General features: G+C 44.6%; 2 protein-coding genes and 1 long non-coding RNA gene across 3 annotated transcripts; 2 read left to right on the forward strand and 1 right to left on the reverse strand.

The window, feature by feature from the left end:
- Nucleotides 1-1,715: 1,715 nt before the first annotated feature.
- LOC134179575 (uncharacterized protein K02A2.6-like) lies at nt 1,716-5,840 on the forward strand. The gene has a single exon (XM_062646512.1). It carries the CDS (start codon nt 1,716-1,718, stop codon nt 5,730-5,732), a length of 4,017 nt encoding a protein of 1,338 aa, XP_062502496.1. The 3' UTR covers nt 5,733-5,840.
- A 397-nt stretch (nt 5,841-6,237) lies between these two features.
- On the reverse strand, nt 6,238-8,723 carry LOC134180062 (uncharacterized). The gene is made up of 2 exons (XM_062647143.1): nt 8,540-8,723; nt 6,238-6,733 (listed from the first exon to the last, which is right to left on the reverse strand). The coding sequence occupies exons 1-2, from the start codon at nt 8,572-8,574 to the stop codon at nt 6,382-6,384; spliced, it is 387 nt and encodes a 128-aa protein (XP_062503127.1). The 5' UTR covers nt 8,575-8,723; the 3' UTR covers nt 6,238-6,381.
- Nucleotides 8,724-8,827: 104 nt separating this feature from the next.
- Nucleotides 8,828-10,621, forward strand: LOC134180063 (uncharacterized). The gene is made up of 3 exons (XR_009969929.1): nt 8,828-9,057; nt 9,120-9,615; nt 10,392-10,621. It is a non-coding gene; the product is annotated as an uncharacterized LOC134180063 (long non-coding RNA).
- The last annotated feature ends 4,422 nt before the right edge of the window (nt 10,622-15,043 follow it).

Genomic DNA, 15,043 nt, shown 5'->3' on the forward strand with positions numbered 1-15,043 from the left:
AAACACAACACCGAATCTGCTCCTGACCACTCCTCAAACAATGCTTGAAACTGTTAAAGGCTTTTAAAGTCACAAGCAATTTTTACTCAGAGTTTAGTATTACAGAGAGCATCTCATATGTTTGCACTTATTTTCAAATGTAATGCATTTCAAACCATGACCCCTACCTCCCCTCTATTCAAAACCCTTATCGCACATTTTGTATCTGTGTCTCCACATTCTCGATTGACACTGTACACTATTCTGTCACCAATTGACAGAATGAGCAAGCAACACTAGAAGTAGAAGTTGATACAACAATTGTCTCCCAGGTAGTTCCTGGTCAACTATAGACGGCAAAGTAGAAATTATGTAATTTGTACGTTTCAATTCAAAAGTTGTTCTGACCCTACCTCCTTTTTGAAATGCGTTACATTTTTTCGAAAATAAGTGCAAACTTATGAAAAGCTCTTTAGTTCTGCGCAATGCCGTAAAGTTGTTTAAGCTGAAAATGTGGAGTAGAATTTGGAGATAAATCCAGGGTGGTCCCCAGCATGCTGGACTTCGTGATGCTTCCTACTGTTTAGTTAGTGTAGAGAAACGAGCGCAAAGACTGTACAGCCATGTTGTGCACAAAAAGACAATGCGCAGACTCTGTACTCTCTTGTCGTTGACTAGAAGACTACGTAATAGCGACTAGGCTACTGCACATGTACGCTTTTGTCTTAAACTATCATCATGCTCCCGGAATAGATTGAAAGCCATTGTGACTACACGTGAAATTTCTACGTGGCTGAAGTCAGCCTGAAGCTACTCCAGAAGCAATCGCTCCACGCGACTAAAAGAGATACCTTCACTGCTGCGATGTAGGGAGAATACTGGAACTGTTTGCAACCTACAAACACGCCCAAACGATATTCTTCGGTCAGTACACGTCTTGCGCACAAGCTGTTGTAGCACACTAAATGACACCTGTAAGGTGAGCGATGGTTTGCTGATTTTCGCATGGTTCAGAGGAAATAATCAGGAAGTAACTTAAATGTGATTTACAATCAACCAATCATCATTTGCAAAATAGATCAGGTGGCAAACTAGTTGTCACGTGACATAGAGTTACTAGGCCTCCCTTCGCTTTACGGAGACAACATCACGTGATACCACCTCGTTATCCTCGCTTGGAAGGACCACCAAAAGCAAAGAAAGGCCTAGTGTCAAGGCTAAATAATCATCACGTGTCATGCGTGTCAGACTGACTGACACCCGGTGACACAAGGCACCGTTTTGATTTTCTGTTAACTTCGTGTTGATGGTCTGCACAGAAAAGTGGCTATGTTCATCAACACTTACGAAATGGCAAGTTTAGACACTTACACAAAAGTTTTTCACTTACAAAATTTTGTTGATTTACAGTAGATATATACATGTATGGCTAATGTTATAAAAGGACCCATAAAAATCAAATGCATATCTGAAACTCAGTGTTAAAACTGTAGTGCAACAGTTGAAAAATCACAAATTTTTTCTCAATGAGAAACCCACAGTAACAATTATTGATATCCAAATAATTTCAAATAAGCATACGACAGTTTAAATCCTCATAATTGACATGTAATGTAATTAGATTCACTATCCCGTATGTGTAATCGGAAATAGACCAGAGCGATTCTGACTGTCACGAAGTGCACAGCGGTAACCGTTATCTTACATGGTGTCAGGAGGAAAGAACCGACAACAGCATGGCAGAAGGACTGAAACCGCCTCAAGCATTCACAACCACACTGGAAGCAGCCAAAGAATGGCCACAGTGGCGGGACCATTTTACATTCTACATGACAGCAACAAAGAAGGACAAAGAAGACGAGAAAACGAAAGTCGCAATACTACTCACGGCAATGGGAGGGGAAGCCATCTCCGTCTACCGAACATTCACTTGGGCCGCAGACGGCGACGAGGACAAACTGGACTGCGTCATTAGAGCGTTCAACAACTACTTCAAGCCTAAAAGTAATGAAATCTACGAAAGATTCCTGTTCCTGCAGAGGAAACAACAACCGAATGAGCCCTTCGACAGCTTCTACACAGATTTGCTGCGCCTGGTGGAAACCTGCGGATATCACCAAGAGGAGAAAACGAAGATCATCCGGGACCAGATTGTAATCAATATCACCGCAGACAACGTCCGCGAGAAACTGTTGGCAGAATCTGACCTAACCCTAACCAAAGCTGTAGACATGTGCAGGTCAATGGAAGCGACAACCCGTTACATTGCCAGTATGACATCAACCGCCACAGCCTTGAAAGAATGCGTCACCGACGCGGCGGCGGTACACATGGTGAAAGCCATGAAGCAGCGCCCTTGCCACTACTGCGCGACAAACCACAAACCAAAAAACTGCCCAGCATGGGGAAAACAATGCAAATATTGCGGCATTATGAATCACACGGCGGAAGCATGCAAAAAGGCAGAAAAGGACAGACTAGCCCGACGACAAACAACAAAGGAGACGGCCAATGCGATATCGCCACAACGAGCCACACCAGACACACCAGAGAACGAGGAGAGAGACCATTTCGCTTACTGCACCGGTACCACGACACAAACCAGTAAAACAAAGGCTAAAGTCTGGAACATAATACTGGACATAGGAGGGAGAGGTTTGAAAGCCAAAATCGACACAGGTGCAACGTGCAACATACTGCCATTCACTGCTTACCGCGTCCTCTGTGCTAGCCCTCCCACGCCAACAGAAGTTCAGCTAACAGCATACGGAGGAACAAAATTAGATGTCTGTGGGAAAACAACCATGGAGGCAACATTTCAAGGAGTCACCCGCAGGATGGAATTCATCATAGTACGAGAGAACGTGGAGACGCTCATAGGATTGCCTTCCATCACTGACTTGGGACTAATACAACAGACCCTAGCAGTGGATGCAACAGGGGACACACCCACAGCTATATCAGAGTTCAAAGATGTCTTTAAAGGACTGGGACGACTACCAGGAGAGTACAGCATCAAACTAAAGACAAATGCACAACCAGTCATCCAACCAGCTAGAAGAGTTCCATTTAGGTACAGACAGGAACTGAAGTCACAACTGGATGAAATGGAGAAACAAGGCATCATAGCCAAAGTAACAGAGGCTACTAATTGGGTCAGTCCCATAGTCCTTGTAACAAAGCCAGGTAAAGACAAACTAAGGATATGCATTGATCCAGGAGCGTTGAACAAGGCTATACAAAGGGAGCACTATCAATTGAAAACACCCGAAGAGATATTCGGCACGTTGGCAGGCTCACAATATTTCTCAACCCTAGATGCTACATCTGGTTTTCTACAGATTGCCCTAGACAAGGAAAGTAGCTACTTGACAACAGTGGCAACTCCTTTTGGGCGCTACCGGTATTGCCGACTACCTTTCGGAATCAGCTCTGCCCCAGAAGTGTTTCACAGAATAGTGACAGAATCCTTTGCAGACATACCTGGGGTACACACCTATGTGGATGACATCCTTGTATCAGGCTGTAGCGTAGAGGAGCACGACAAACGCCTTCAGATGGTCCTCGAAAGGTGTAGGGAGCTGAACCTTAGACTCAACCGATCCAAATGCCAGTTCAGAAAGACTGAATTAAAGTATCTGGGACATGTGCTTACATCAGAAGGGATAAAACCTGACCCAGAAAAAGTCGAGGCCATTGAGCAATTCCCAAAGCCACAGTCCAAGACAGATGTTTCAAGACTCCTGGGCCTGGTTACATATTTGTCGAAATTTTGTCCTACTTTGGCTGAGACAGCCAGCCCACTGCGACAGCTAACACAGCAGGAGACTGCATGGGTGTGGGACTCCGTTCACGACCGCACCCTACAGCATGTGAAAGATCTAGTGACAAAGGCCCCAGTACTACGACTTTTTGATCCAGCATTACCAGTGAGACTAACTGTGGACGCATCACAACATGGGTTGGGAGCAGCTGTTATTCAAGAGGGGCACCCAGTAGAATACGCGTCAAGAACAATGTCCAGCATACAACAGAAATATGCACAAATAGAGAAGGAAATGCTTGCCATCCAGTTTGGACTAACAAGATTCCATCAGTATGTGTATGGACAAGATGTCATAGTGGAGACTGACCACAAGCCACTACTTGGAATACTGAAAAAGCCCCTTGCTGAAGTCAGTCCTAGGCTTCAGAGAATGCGCCTACGATGTCTCAAATACAACTACACGCTAGAGCACCATTCCGGGAAAGAAATGGTCCTGGCCGATTCTCTGAGCAGAATGCCATCTACAACACCCTATACAGACTATGATGAACTAACAGAAGAGCAAATCGACTCCGTCACAGAGCAAATCATTCCCACACCACTTGGACGTGAAAGATGTACGGAAGCGACCAGACAAGACCCTACAATGCAGGCACTCATCACTTACATACACACAGGATGGCCACCTACAAGGAGGAGTGTCCCGGGTCCAATCAAACCGTACTGGAATGTGAGACACGACCTAACAGAGAAAGACGGCATAGTCCTCAAAGGAAGCCAAGCTGTCGTCCCTGTGACAATGCGCAAAACGGTGATGAACAGTATACATGAGGGACACTATGGAATAGTGAAGTGTATAGAAAGGGCCAAGACGTCAGTGTACTGGCCTGGCTACACCAATGAAATACATGACATGGTAGCGAGTTGCAGCAAATGCCAAGAAAATCGAAGCCAGAACCCAAAGCCAGACACTAAACCTCATGATGTTCCACACTACCCCTACCAGAAAGTGGGAACAGACTTGTTTGAACTACAAGGGGAACATTACCTACTTACCATCGATTACTACAGCAAATGGGTGACCATAGATCACCTCCAGTCAACAAAAGCAGCTGATGTGATAACTATCCTAGACAAGCATTTTGCCAATTTTGGAATACCAGAAACAATATTCTCGGACAACGGGCCACAATACGCCAACGAAGAATTTCGCAAGTTCTCCAGGAAGCTGGGATTTCAACACACCACATCCAGTCCAGGCTACCCAGCCAGCAATGGCCAAGCGGAAAGAGGTGTCCAAACAGTCAAGAAAATGATGGCCAAGATGTTGGAGGAGGGCCGTACAATCAATGACGCTCTAAGAGTCCTTAGGAACACACCAATAGGAGGAGACCTGCCTACTCCTGCCATCCTGCTACAGGGGAGACACCTCCGAACCCAACTAACAATAAATACTGAGACTCTGGTTCCACATAACATGGATGCAGACAAGACCAGACAAAAACTAATCGCCCACCAATCCCAATATGCGTTCTATGGAGCCACAGGAAACACAACGAACTCACCTCTGCTTCCTGATGAAAGCGTAAGGACAATGAGAGGAAAAAAATGGGTACCAGCAAAAGTCATTGGACACCACACAGAGCCCCAATCCTACATCCTCAGACTAGCAAATGGACGGACAGTGAGAAGAACTAGAACACACATAAACAGGACAACAGAAGTGTGGGATGACAACACAATGTTCGCTAAGTACACTCCGACGGGACAACAAACAAACACCAGCCTGTCAGAAGGACAACCACCAAATCAACCTGAAGAGACAAACGTACTGCCAGACACGGAGATCAGATCTCCGAATACAGAAAGCCCTCCAAAATCTGCCAAGTCCCCAACTGCACCTGCAAGCCAACCTGCAGTCAAAACAACAAGGCTGGGGAGGATCTCAAGACCACCACGACGCCTACTGGAGGACTACACTACGTAATTAGCAACCATTGCTTGACACTGCACTTTTGAGTTGAAGCCACCCAGAGACAGATAGATGACATGTAATGTAATTAGATTCACTATCCCGTATGTGTAATCGGAAATAGACCAGAGCGATTCTGACTGTCACGAAGTGCACAGCGGTAACCGTTATCTTACAATAATAAGCTAAGTTATACTAGATAGATAAAACAAAAATTGTCTTTCTTATAGTCATAATGTAATAGATATTTTGTAGACAAGATGTCGCTCAAAATGCATCCACCAACACAATGAACCCTCAAGTGCAACACGCCTAGAGTGCAGTAAGATAAAAAAATGCAGTGTGTACTACAAATAACAAAATCATAAGTATCGAAGCTTGTCATTAATGGTCTGTCAATAACCAAACTGATGACCACTTGAGCTTCGTGGTTACAGAAGACACAAGCTGTCATGTGAGCATTTCTTACTAAACATTAGGTAGCCTCAGCAAAAAAAGCATTTTTCAGAATCCTAACACAATGTCTCCATAGGAAATCAAAGCATCATTATGCTTGTGTTTGCTATATCACTGCAAAATTAACAAACCATGGACTCACTCACTGGCAATCTGACAAAATTTTTTTAAAATCTCAAGTATTTAAATTAGTTGTCTATTTAGTTAATCAATTGTAACCACTGACATTGAGAACATCCCCTGATGGCAGTTGCAATGACTGGGACATATGTAGTCTCCTCTTCTTTGCCAATGAAACACCTTGAAGAGGTGCAGTAGTTCTTCTCATATTGCAACTTTTCTTCCCCCTTTCCTTGCCATACAACGGCATTATACTGCCTTGAATCAATTGCTTCATTCGAATGTAGCTAACAGCAAGCCGGAGAATGTGATTCGTTTTCAACTTCTCTTTGTTAGTTCCTGAAGGTAATGGGAGAAGTTTTGCTAGCTGAGAAACAGCTTCAGTTGTTGAGTTACGACGTTTCTTGGCTGTCTTAACGAGTTTGTTTTGAAGCGCATACCTAAATTGTGACAGCAATATCAATACCAAAAACAGCACCTGTAGCAAAAGACAAAGTTGTATATATAAAAACTAGATTCAGCAATGACAGTGGCAAGAAAAGCCTTTCAAGTTGCTTCAAATTCTGGCACAACTCCAGTATCTCCCAAACTGGCTTTGCACGTGAGGTCTTGTGACTACTCCAGCAACTCCTATACCGAGCCGATTAGTGAGGCTCTAGAGCATAAAGGAACAAAGCAACTAGTGGAGTGGGAGCACCCAGTGAGTCGTCAGTATACTGCTCACTGCCCTTGTGGCGTTGTCAATAAGAGTTGAGACAAACTCCTAGGGGGTTCTAAGAGGGATGGTAGAGTTGGCTTCTATCCTATGTACAGTCAGTGGAAGAAGCAGTTGGCAGCCGGCGGTATGTACAGTTCACGAGACAGGTTCGGGAGATGCTGGAGTCACTCCTAAATTCCTAATCTGTGATAGTGATTATAAGACAAGTACAGTATGTGTAACACAATACGTAACACCTAGACATCTTTCTAGACTCATACTAGTCTTGTGTAGCCAAACCCCTCCCCTTTTTATATCTACCTGCGGGGAAAAGGGTTTGGTGAAATTGCACACTAGTACAGATGCCAGGCATACGACCACAACTTTCCAACTAGTACAATGTAATTAGATTAAGGTTAAGCTGACAAGTGATAATTACTGGAACACTCTTCTCTGTTGTCCAGGAGGACTCACTTGTTGGAAGGCTGACAACAATCAATGGACAGACTTTATGATAGTATGGTATCGTTCATGGTATAGGGTGTCTAATTAGCTACGAATTCACCGAAACTGCGCGCTAACCTCTGCTTAATTGTTTCGACCACTAAGCCTCGGCTAAGCACCTGCCGATAGGCTGCGATGCCATTGCCTTGATCTCTTCCTGCAACCCTTGAATTTGCTGATCGAGACTGTGAAACGAATCAAGCTTTGTTTGGCAAATGCATCACAAACAGGCTCGATCCAGCTGCTTCTGTCTTGCCAGCTGGTCTCAAAAAAATGTTCGACTAGTTTACACTTGCCAAGATGTCTACATCGCTTGAGCATTGCAAGAGCCGTTTCTTTTTCTTTGGTGCGTTTTGCTGGAAAGAGACTCCAAGTACATAGCACAACAGTCCCATTGCATAACTTGAGTGGGGTTGATTGCACATTTACGTTAATGTAATTATCTGCCACCCTGCCACCTGAAAGTCAGTGGCGGCTGGCACCAGTCCTTGCATGCAATTTCACCAAACCCTTCCCTGCTGCTAGATATCAAAAGGGGAGGGGTTTGGCTACAGACTAGACTCATTTAACCACAGTGACTCATCACTAGTCACACCACACTGCCAAAGGCTTTGAAGTGAAGTGAGTGTGCAGATCCATAGACAGCCATATGAGAGAGTCCGATCTCTTCCAACAGCTCTTAATCTTACTTTACGATTACCGTGACAAGGAAATACCTACCCAAACACAGGTACAATGCTAGTGTACGTCTATCTAGGTCTAAATTCCAAGAAGGCATGAAACGCGAAGATATAGACCACATAAGCTGTCTATAAGTTGATATTATAACGTCATTAGCTCATAAATACAAGCCGAAGCGCCATTCCATTTTAGGAATCGTAGATACGGTTCTATAAACAGAAACCTACGGAGTCCTCATCACAGTGCACCTAGGAACGGCGTGAACTTGACTACGTCATTACACATTATAAGTTACCATTCCCAACAACAAGAAGCTACATACCACAGAAGTAAGCAACATGCTGCTAATACAGTGATTTCTTACTGTTGAGGAGCAGTGTCGCTAGGGATGGTCGCCATATTGCAGTGTCACAACCAATGCAATGAACCAAATAGTCGAAGCAGCTAAGTGCTGAACGTTTAGCGACTCAAGACGATTATGAAGTGCTTCGATCAACGACACATAGGATCAACAAAGTCGTTGTTCCGCTTGCCGAACCAACCCGTTCCTTTTTGTCTTCTTTACGTGTGCTGTAGACGTGTCTAATACAGTCAAAGCACGTAGCTGTCACAAATCTGAACTCTCTAGACACAGTACGAGTAGGTTTGCATTCCCAGACAGCATATGACCGTTTTATAGAGTCCCGGATCTGATCTCGGTCATTTCCTAATCTCGAGAATAGGTGCGATCAGTTTTCAAGTTCTACAGCAGCAACGTTACGACGGATACTGACGTGACCCACTCTACCTAGTTGCTATCCAGTAGGACTATGACGCTGGCGTAGCAGCTAGGTCTGGCTGCAGCTATTTGGCGGAGAACAAGTGACAGAGTATCATATCTCGGTCAGTGCTTGCCATCTCGTTTCTACAACTCCGTTTGAGACGCAAGTCATCTGTGTCGATAGGCTCCTTATATGACTTCCTTTTGCCAAATTGTTGGTTTTGTCTTGTCAACCTCTACTCTCGCAGACAACGAAGAAGACGGATGACTCACGGGACATAATCTCGGTCACCTGATCTCGAGTGATTTTCTCTCTTCAGACGCAGATCTGAGGCGTTCTTTTGGCTAATGTTATAGTCATCACCGCTGGCTACTATGCCTACGGGGTGATGTTAGTGCTCATCGTACTGTTGTTATGGCAGAACGTGAAATGTGAGAGACAAATACTCGGACATCCGGGATCATATCTCGGTCAGTCGCTTTCATCGCGTTTATACAAGACGAATTGAGACGGTAGTCATGTCTGTTGAAAGGGTCGCTTTGGATGTTTATGCCACTGAATAGCCGGTTTTGTCTCTTCAGTTTTTCTGTTGCAGGGCGGTGGGAAAGGTGATCGACCTATGGGACCTAATCTCGGTCACACTTGTATGAGCGCACTTCTTGGGTTCTACAGCTTTCAGGTAAGTGGTCTTACCTTCATTGGGCATTGTACATACGGTCACAGTCGACTAAGGCTGATTGAAAGTGTTTTGTAGTGAATTTGTAGAACTATAGCAGATTCTGGTAACTAGACTGTTAGGGCGCGTTTCCACTAGTGCCTAAACCGGTTTAACAAGTGGTTTAAGCTAAACTGGTTTAAGAATTGACCTGTTTCCACCTGCACTAAACCAGTTATATGTTAAACCTAAACCTATTTCTTAAACCTACTTTGAAGTAGGCTTAGCAAAGTGGTTTAGGTTTAACTGTCACATGACAGTAGCGCGCTTGTTTAGATGGCTTCTGACAATGTCGTTTTGATGATATTGACTATTTTGCTGGGATAGGATTGCCTTAAAAGATGTAAGGGTCGTTAACAAGGGGAGAGAAATCAGTAGCTACTGAGAGAGACAAGACGGTGTCTTTGGTCATCGTCATGCAAATTCCTACTAGCAGATGCTGAATCAGTGAAAACCACCAGTTGCTCTGACTCGGCGACAAAGCAGCCCGATACTTCAAAATAAGGCGTTTCTAGACAGTTTGTTTTGCACATCCCAGATGTGCAAGTTCCTAGTGGAAACAGCGCTTTCTTGAACTGGTGTAGTTCTTAAATTCATTTAAGCTAAACTAGTTTAAGGTGCAGCTAGTGGAAACACGGCCTTAGTTGTCCTGTCTAAACTATGTTTTTCAATAATAATTAAGATAACATTTATTTAGTACATGTGGTTTAGTGCTAATTAGCAAATTTTGTGAGTGATAGATTGATCCTCATGGAGATAAACATTGAATCCATTCTGGCACAAGTTGAATGTCACAAGAGTATGCCAGGACTCTGCATACTTGTAAACTGTGTACGTACTACGATCTTGTTGATTGTAAGATTTTAGCTACATCAGTTATTATCAACAACATGCACTGCTTAGCTAATTAGCTAATTTTATACACAGAAGGTTCGTTGGATATTTTCACTGGACTAATTATCATAACTTTCTCAGACTCAAAACTGTGTCATGAGAAAGATTGTTTTCTCTTTGGCAACATGTCACCATTATCATAAGTTCTCAGCATAACTCTCCTAGAGATAAAAGTGAAAAGCAGTTTGTGTGCAATTCTACTTGATAAAATCATCAATCATCCCATCCAAGATAAAGAATCATTATATCTGCCAGTCAAGAATGTAGAAACAAGTAGGAATACTCTCTAGTTAACTGCCAACAAAATGTGAAAATTCAGAGTCATCACGTTACAAGTTTGAAGTGCTAAAATAGTAAGTTAAACACACACATTCCTGACAATATAGCTCTAGAACAACAGTAGACTATAAATCACGCAATACAACCTACTTGATGTACAGTATCCGGGTGCTGGTCATCCGGGGGTTTGATCCTGGTAGTAGCTCTTTCAATAGCCAACCACGAGATATTACACTGGCGACGAGGATGGGATGATTTGCTGCGAGATAGACTGGTAGTGGGAGTTCAAGATGAGAGGATTCAGAGACGGTTGCTGTCAGAGAGAGATCTGAAATTCCAGAAAGCGTACGAGGTGGCTCAAGCGATGGAGTTCGCAGCTAAGAATGCTGAATAGTTGAGTGCTAGCGCAAGTGTGGATGTCAAGCCTGAGACACCACCGGTGGTTGTACAAAATGCAACAGCCAGAAACCCACTCTGTCAAGCTGCTATCGATGTGGCTATAAGGGCCATGTTCCATCAAGCCGCCGTTTTAAGTCAGCAATTTGTCACGGGTCCGAAAAGATGGGGCACATACTTAGAGCATGCAAGGCCAAAGGGAAGGGTGGCAAGCAAGAACAGCAAGCAGCTGTAGTGGAACAGGAATGGGAATTACCTGAGGATGGTGAACAGTCACAACAGTATCATCACTATGTGACTCACAAAGTGAGTAAAGAGGAGATAGTAAATTCTTTGGAGTCAAACCAGAAGCCCTGGTTTACTCCAATGATGATAGAAGGGAAAAAGCTTGACATGGAAATTGACACTGATGCATCAGTGTCACTGATCAGTGAAGCAGTTTACAGGCAGCTGAGGAAATAGGAGCGCCCTGCATTGCGTAATACAGCCATTGTCCTGAAGACCTATACAGGAGAGAAAATTCCTTTGCTGGGGAGGATCATCGTCAACGCAAGTACCCCTCAGACCAGAAAGGGGGTAGAGCTACCATTACTAGTCGTGAAAGGGAGTGGCCCTAGTTTATGTGGGCGTGACTGGCTGAGTGAACTGAAAATGAACTTGCAGGCATCCCACGAGGTTTTGCAACTGGATAGAGAGGAGCTGGATGGTATCCTGGAGCAATATGAGGAGGTATTTAGAGATGAACTATGTCTTCTTAAGGGTGTGGAAGTCAAGGTCCACGTAGACGCTCAGGCAACTCCCCGTTTCTATCATGCAAGAAATGTACCACATGCAATCACAGAACAAGTGGAAGAAGCTCTTTGCAAATTGGTGGACGCTGGAATTGTCCAGCCTGTACGGCACTCTGAATGGGCAGCACCAATAGTCCCAATTTTGAAGGCAGATGGTTCTATTAGAGTTTGCGGAGATTATAAAATGACAGTCAATCAAGTAGCAAAACCTGATAGCTATCCCCTGCCACGGATACATGACCTTCTTGCACGATTGGGTGGAGCAAAGGTTTTTAGCAAACTCGACATGTCACAAGCGTACCAACAGCTGGCACTGGACGAGCAGTCAAAACCCTTTGTCACCATAAACACCTACAAGGGGTTATTTCAATATAATCGATTACCTTTTGGTGTGTCTGCGGCTCCAGCCACATTTCAACGCACAATGGAGAATCTGTTGCAAGGTATTGAGAGGGTGGTAGTATATCTTGATGATATCCTAGTGACTGAGAAGTGTCAGGATCAGCATTTACAGCGGTTAGAGGAAGTCCTCCAGAGGTTGTCCGCGGCAGGGCTGCTACTCAAGAGAGTGAAATGCCAGTTCATGGTTCCATCAGTGCAGTATTTGGGAGTCACCATCGATGCAGAAGGCACTCATCCGAATAAAGACAAAGTTAGAGCTATCCAGGAAGCTCCCGCACCAACATCTGTGAAAGAACTCAAGGCTTTTCTTGAGTTACCAAACTATTACAGCAAGTTCCTCCACAATATTTTAAGTATATTGCCACCACTATACAAATTACTGAAGAAGGGAGTGAAGTGGCACTGGGGAAAAGAACGGGAAACGGCATTCAAGGAATCTAAAAGAGTATTGATTTCTCAGAAAGTTTTGATTCATTACGATGCACGAAAGCCTCTGATCCTAGCTTGTGATGCATCACCAGTAGGTATCGGGCCGGTATCGTCTCACCAGGAAGATGACGGCAGTGAACGTCCCATAGCATTCGCTTCCAGGACGTTGACGACTGCAGAACAAAAATACGCCAAGATAGAACGGGAAGGCTTGGCAGTAGTGTTTGGAGTTACACGTTTTCACGAATACATCTATGGAAGACATTTTACATTAGTCTCAGATCATAAACCACTTCTGAGCCTGTTTAATGAAAGAACTGGAGTGTCCGAAATGGCGTCAGCAAGGATTCAAAGATGGGCCCTCAAGTTATCTGGCCACCATTACACTTTCAGGCATAAACCAGCAATCATGAATGGTAACGCTGATGGATTGAGCAGATTGCCATTAAGAGGACAGCCAGATGTTTTAGAGGAGTTGCCACCCCCCTCCCTCGAAGTTGTTAGTCTCTGGCATCGGTTAGAAGTTCTCGAAAGTCCTGTATCCGCAGACGAAATCAAACGGTGGACACGTGAAGATCCTGTACTAGCGAGAGTGTTGAAATACGTGCTGCAAGGATGGCCCGCTAACTTACTAGGTGATTTTGCAGATGCAATGAAGCCGTACAAATCTAGGGCAAATGAATTGTCAGTGCAAGACGGTTGTGTTCTGTGGGGTGCCCGCGTGTTAGTGCCTGAGAAAGGAAGGCAGGCAGTGCTCACACAACTGCATGATGGGCATCCAGGCTGTTCAAGAATGAAAGGGATTGCATGAACCATAGTTTGGTGGCCAGGAATTGATTCTGAAATAGAAGGAACTGTTCGGAAGTGTCTTACATGCCAGAAGCAAGTGAGAGCACCGCCATTAGCTCCACTGTGTGCATAGGAATGGCCAGGAAAGCCATGGAGTAGATTGCATGTCGACTATGCAGGGCCGTTTATGGGAGCATACTTTTTTGTCATTGTGGATGCTCGCACCAAATGGATGGATATTCACTACACGAGCAATTCTTGTACGTCGGCCATCACAATAGAGAAACTACGTGACTCTTTCGTCACTCATGGGTTGCTGGATACATTAGTGTCTGACAATGGACCTTGTTTTGTGTCACAGGAGTTCGAAGGATTTATGAAGGGCAGTGGTATTAGGCATGTTTGGACAGCACCCTATCATCCCGCCTCTAATGGCCTTGCAGAGAGGGCAGTACAGTCGTTTAAAACTGGCATGCGGAAGCAATCATCAGGGTCTGTAAAGACCAAGTTGGCAAAATTTTTACTCAACTATTCTACCACCCCGCATACAACCACTGGAGTGGCACCAGCGCAACTATTAATGGGGCGAAGGCTGACAACATCCATAGACAGGCTGTTCCCGGATGTGTCGAGGAAAGTGGTCCAAACACAGTTACAACAGGAGAATTACCATGACGAGCATATTACATACCGTCCATTTCAGGTACAAGACAGTATTTATCAGAAAACATGCAAATGGCCCAATTTGGGTACCTGGGGTGATATTAGCCGTCACGGGTCCACTGTCTTATGAGTGTCAATTAGCCGATGGACGTCGAGTACGCCGACACCAAGATCAGTTGCGGAAGAGGGAGGTAGAGGTAACACCTCCAGTAGTTAGAGACGGACTGAGTTGTGGTGAAGGACTACCAGATGATGGAGTTTTCAGAAGGCACCAGACCCTGTGGTTGCTGGTGGTCCTTTCGACCTAACACTGCAGGATTCTCTAGTTACACCAGAGGAGCCAGTGATCCGGGCACTGATGCCAAGTCCATCTACAGCAAGTGAAAGGGAACTGTCACCTGAGCCAATGTCAACGCTGGAATCGGTAGCACCAAGGCGATCGACAAGGATTCGGAAGGAACCGAACCGTTTAGACTTGTGACTGTAAATTGACAGTTGTTGTTGTGTTGCGTAGTTAGCTAAAGGTAGTGGGAAGGGGTGTAGTATCCTGGTGCTGGTCATCCGGGGGTTTGATCCTGGTAGTAGATATTTCAATAGCGAACCACGAGATATTACACTCGGGAAACCGTCTTTCTTAAAATCGCGTGACCGAGATTATGTCCCGTACGCCATCACCTTTCTCACCGCCCTGCAACAGTAAAAACTGAAGAGACAAAACCGGCTATTCAGTGGCATAAACATTCAAAGCG

This window comes from Corticium candelabrum, chromosome 5, assembly GCF_963422355.1.
Source record: "Corticium candelabrum chromosome 5, ooCorCand1.1, whole genome shotgun sequence".
In the NCBI taxonomy this organism is placed as follows: domain Eukaryota; kingdom Metazoa; phylum Porifera; class Homoscleromorpha; order Homosclerophorida; family Plakinidae; genus Corticium; species Corticium candelabrum.

What these genes read in the sequence shown, in the direction of transcription:
- LOC134179575 (XM_062646512.1), top strand. Translation starts at nt 1,716, where the DNA reads ATGGCAGAAGGACTGAAACCGCCTCAAGCATTCACAACCACACTGGAA.
- LOC134180062 (XM_062647143.1), bottom strand. Translation starts at nt 8,574, where the DNA reads ATGGCGACCATCCCTAGCGACACTGCTCCTCAACA. An exon ending in AGCGACACTGCTCCTCAACA is followed by an intron (nt 6,734 to 8,539) that starts GTAAGAAATCAC and finishes GTCACAATTTAG; the next exon opens with GTATGCGCTTCAAAACAAAC.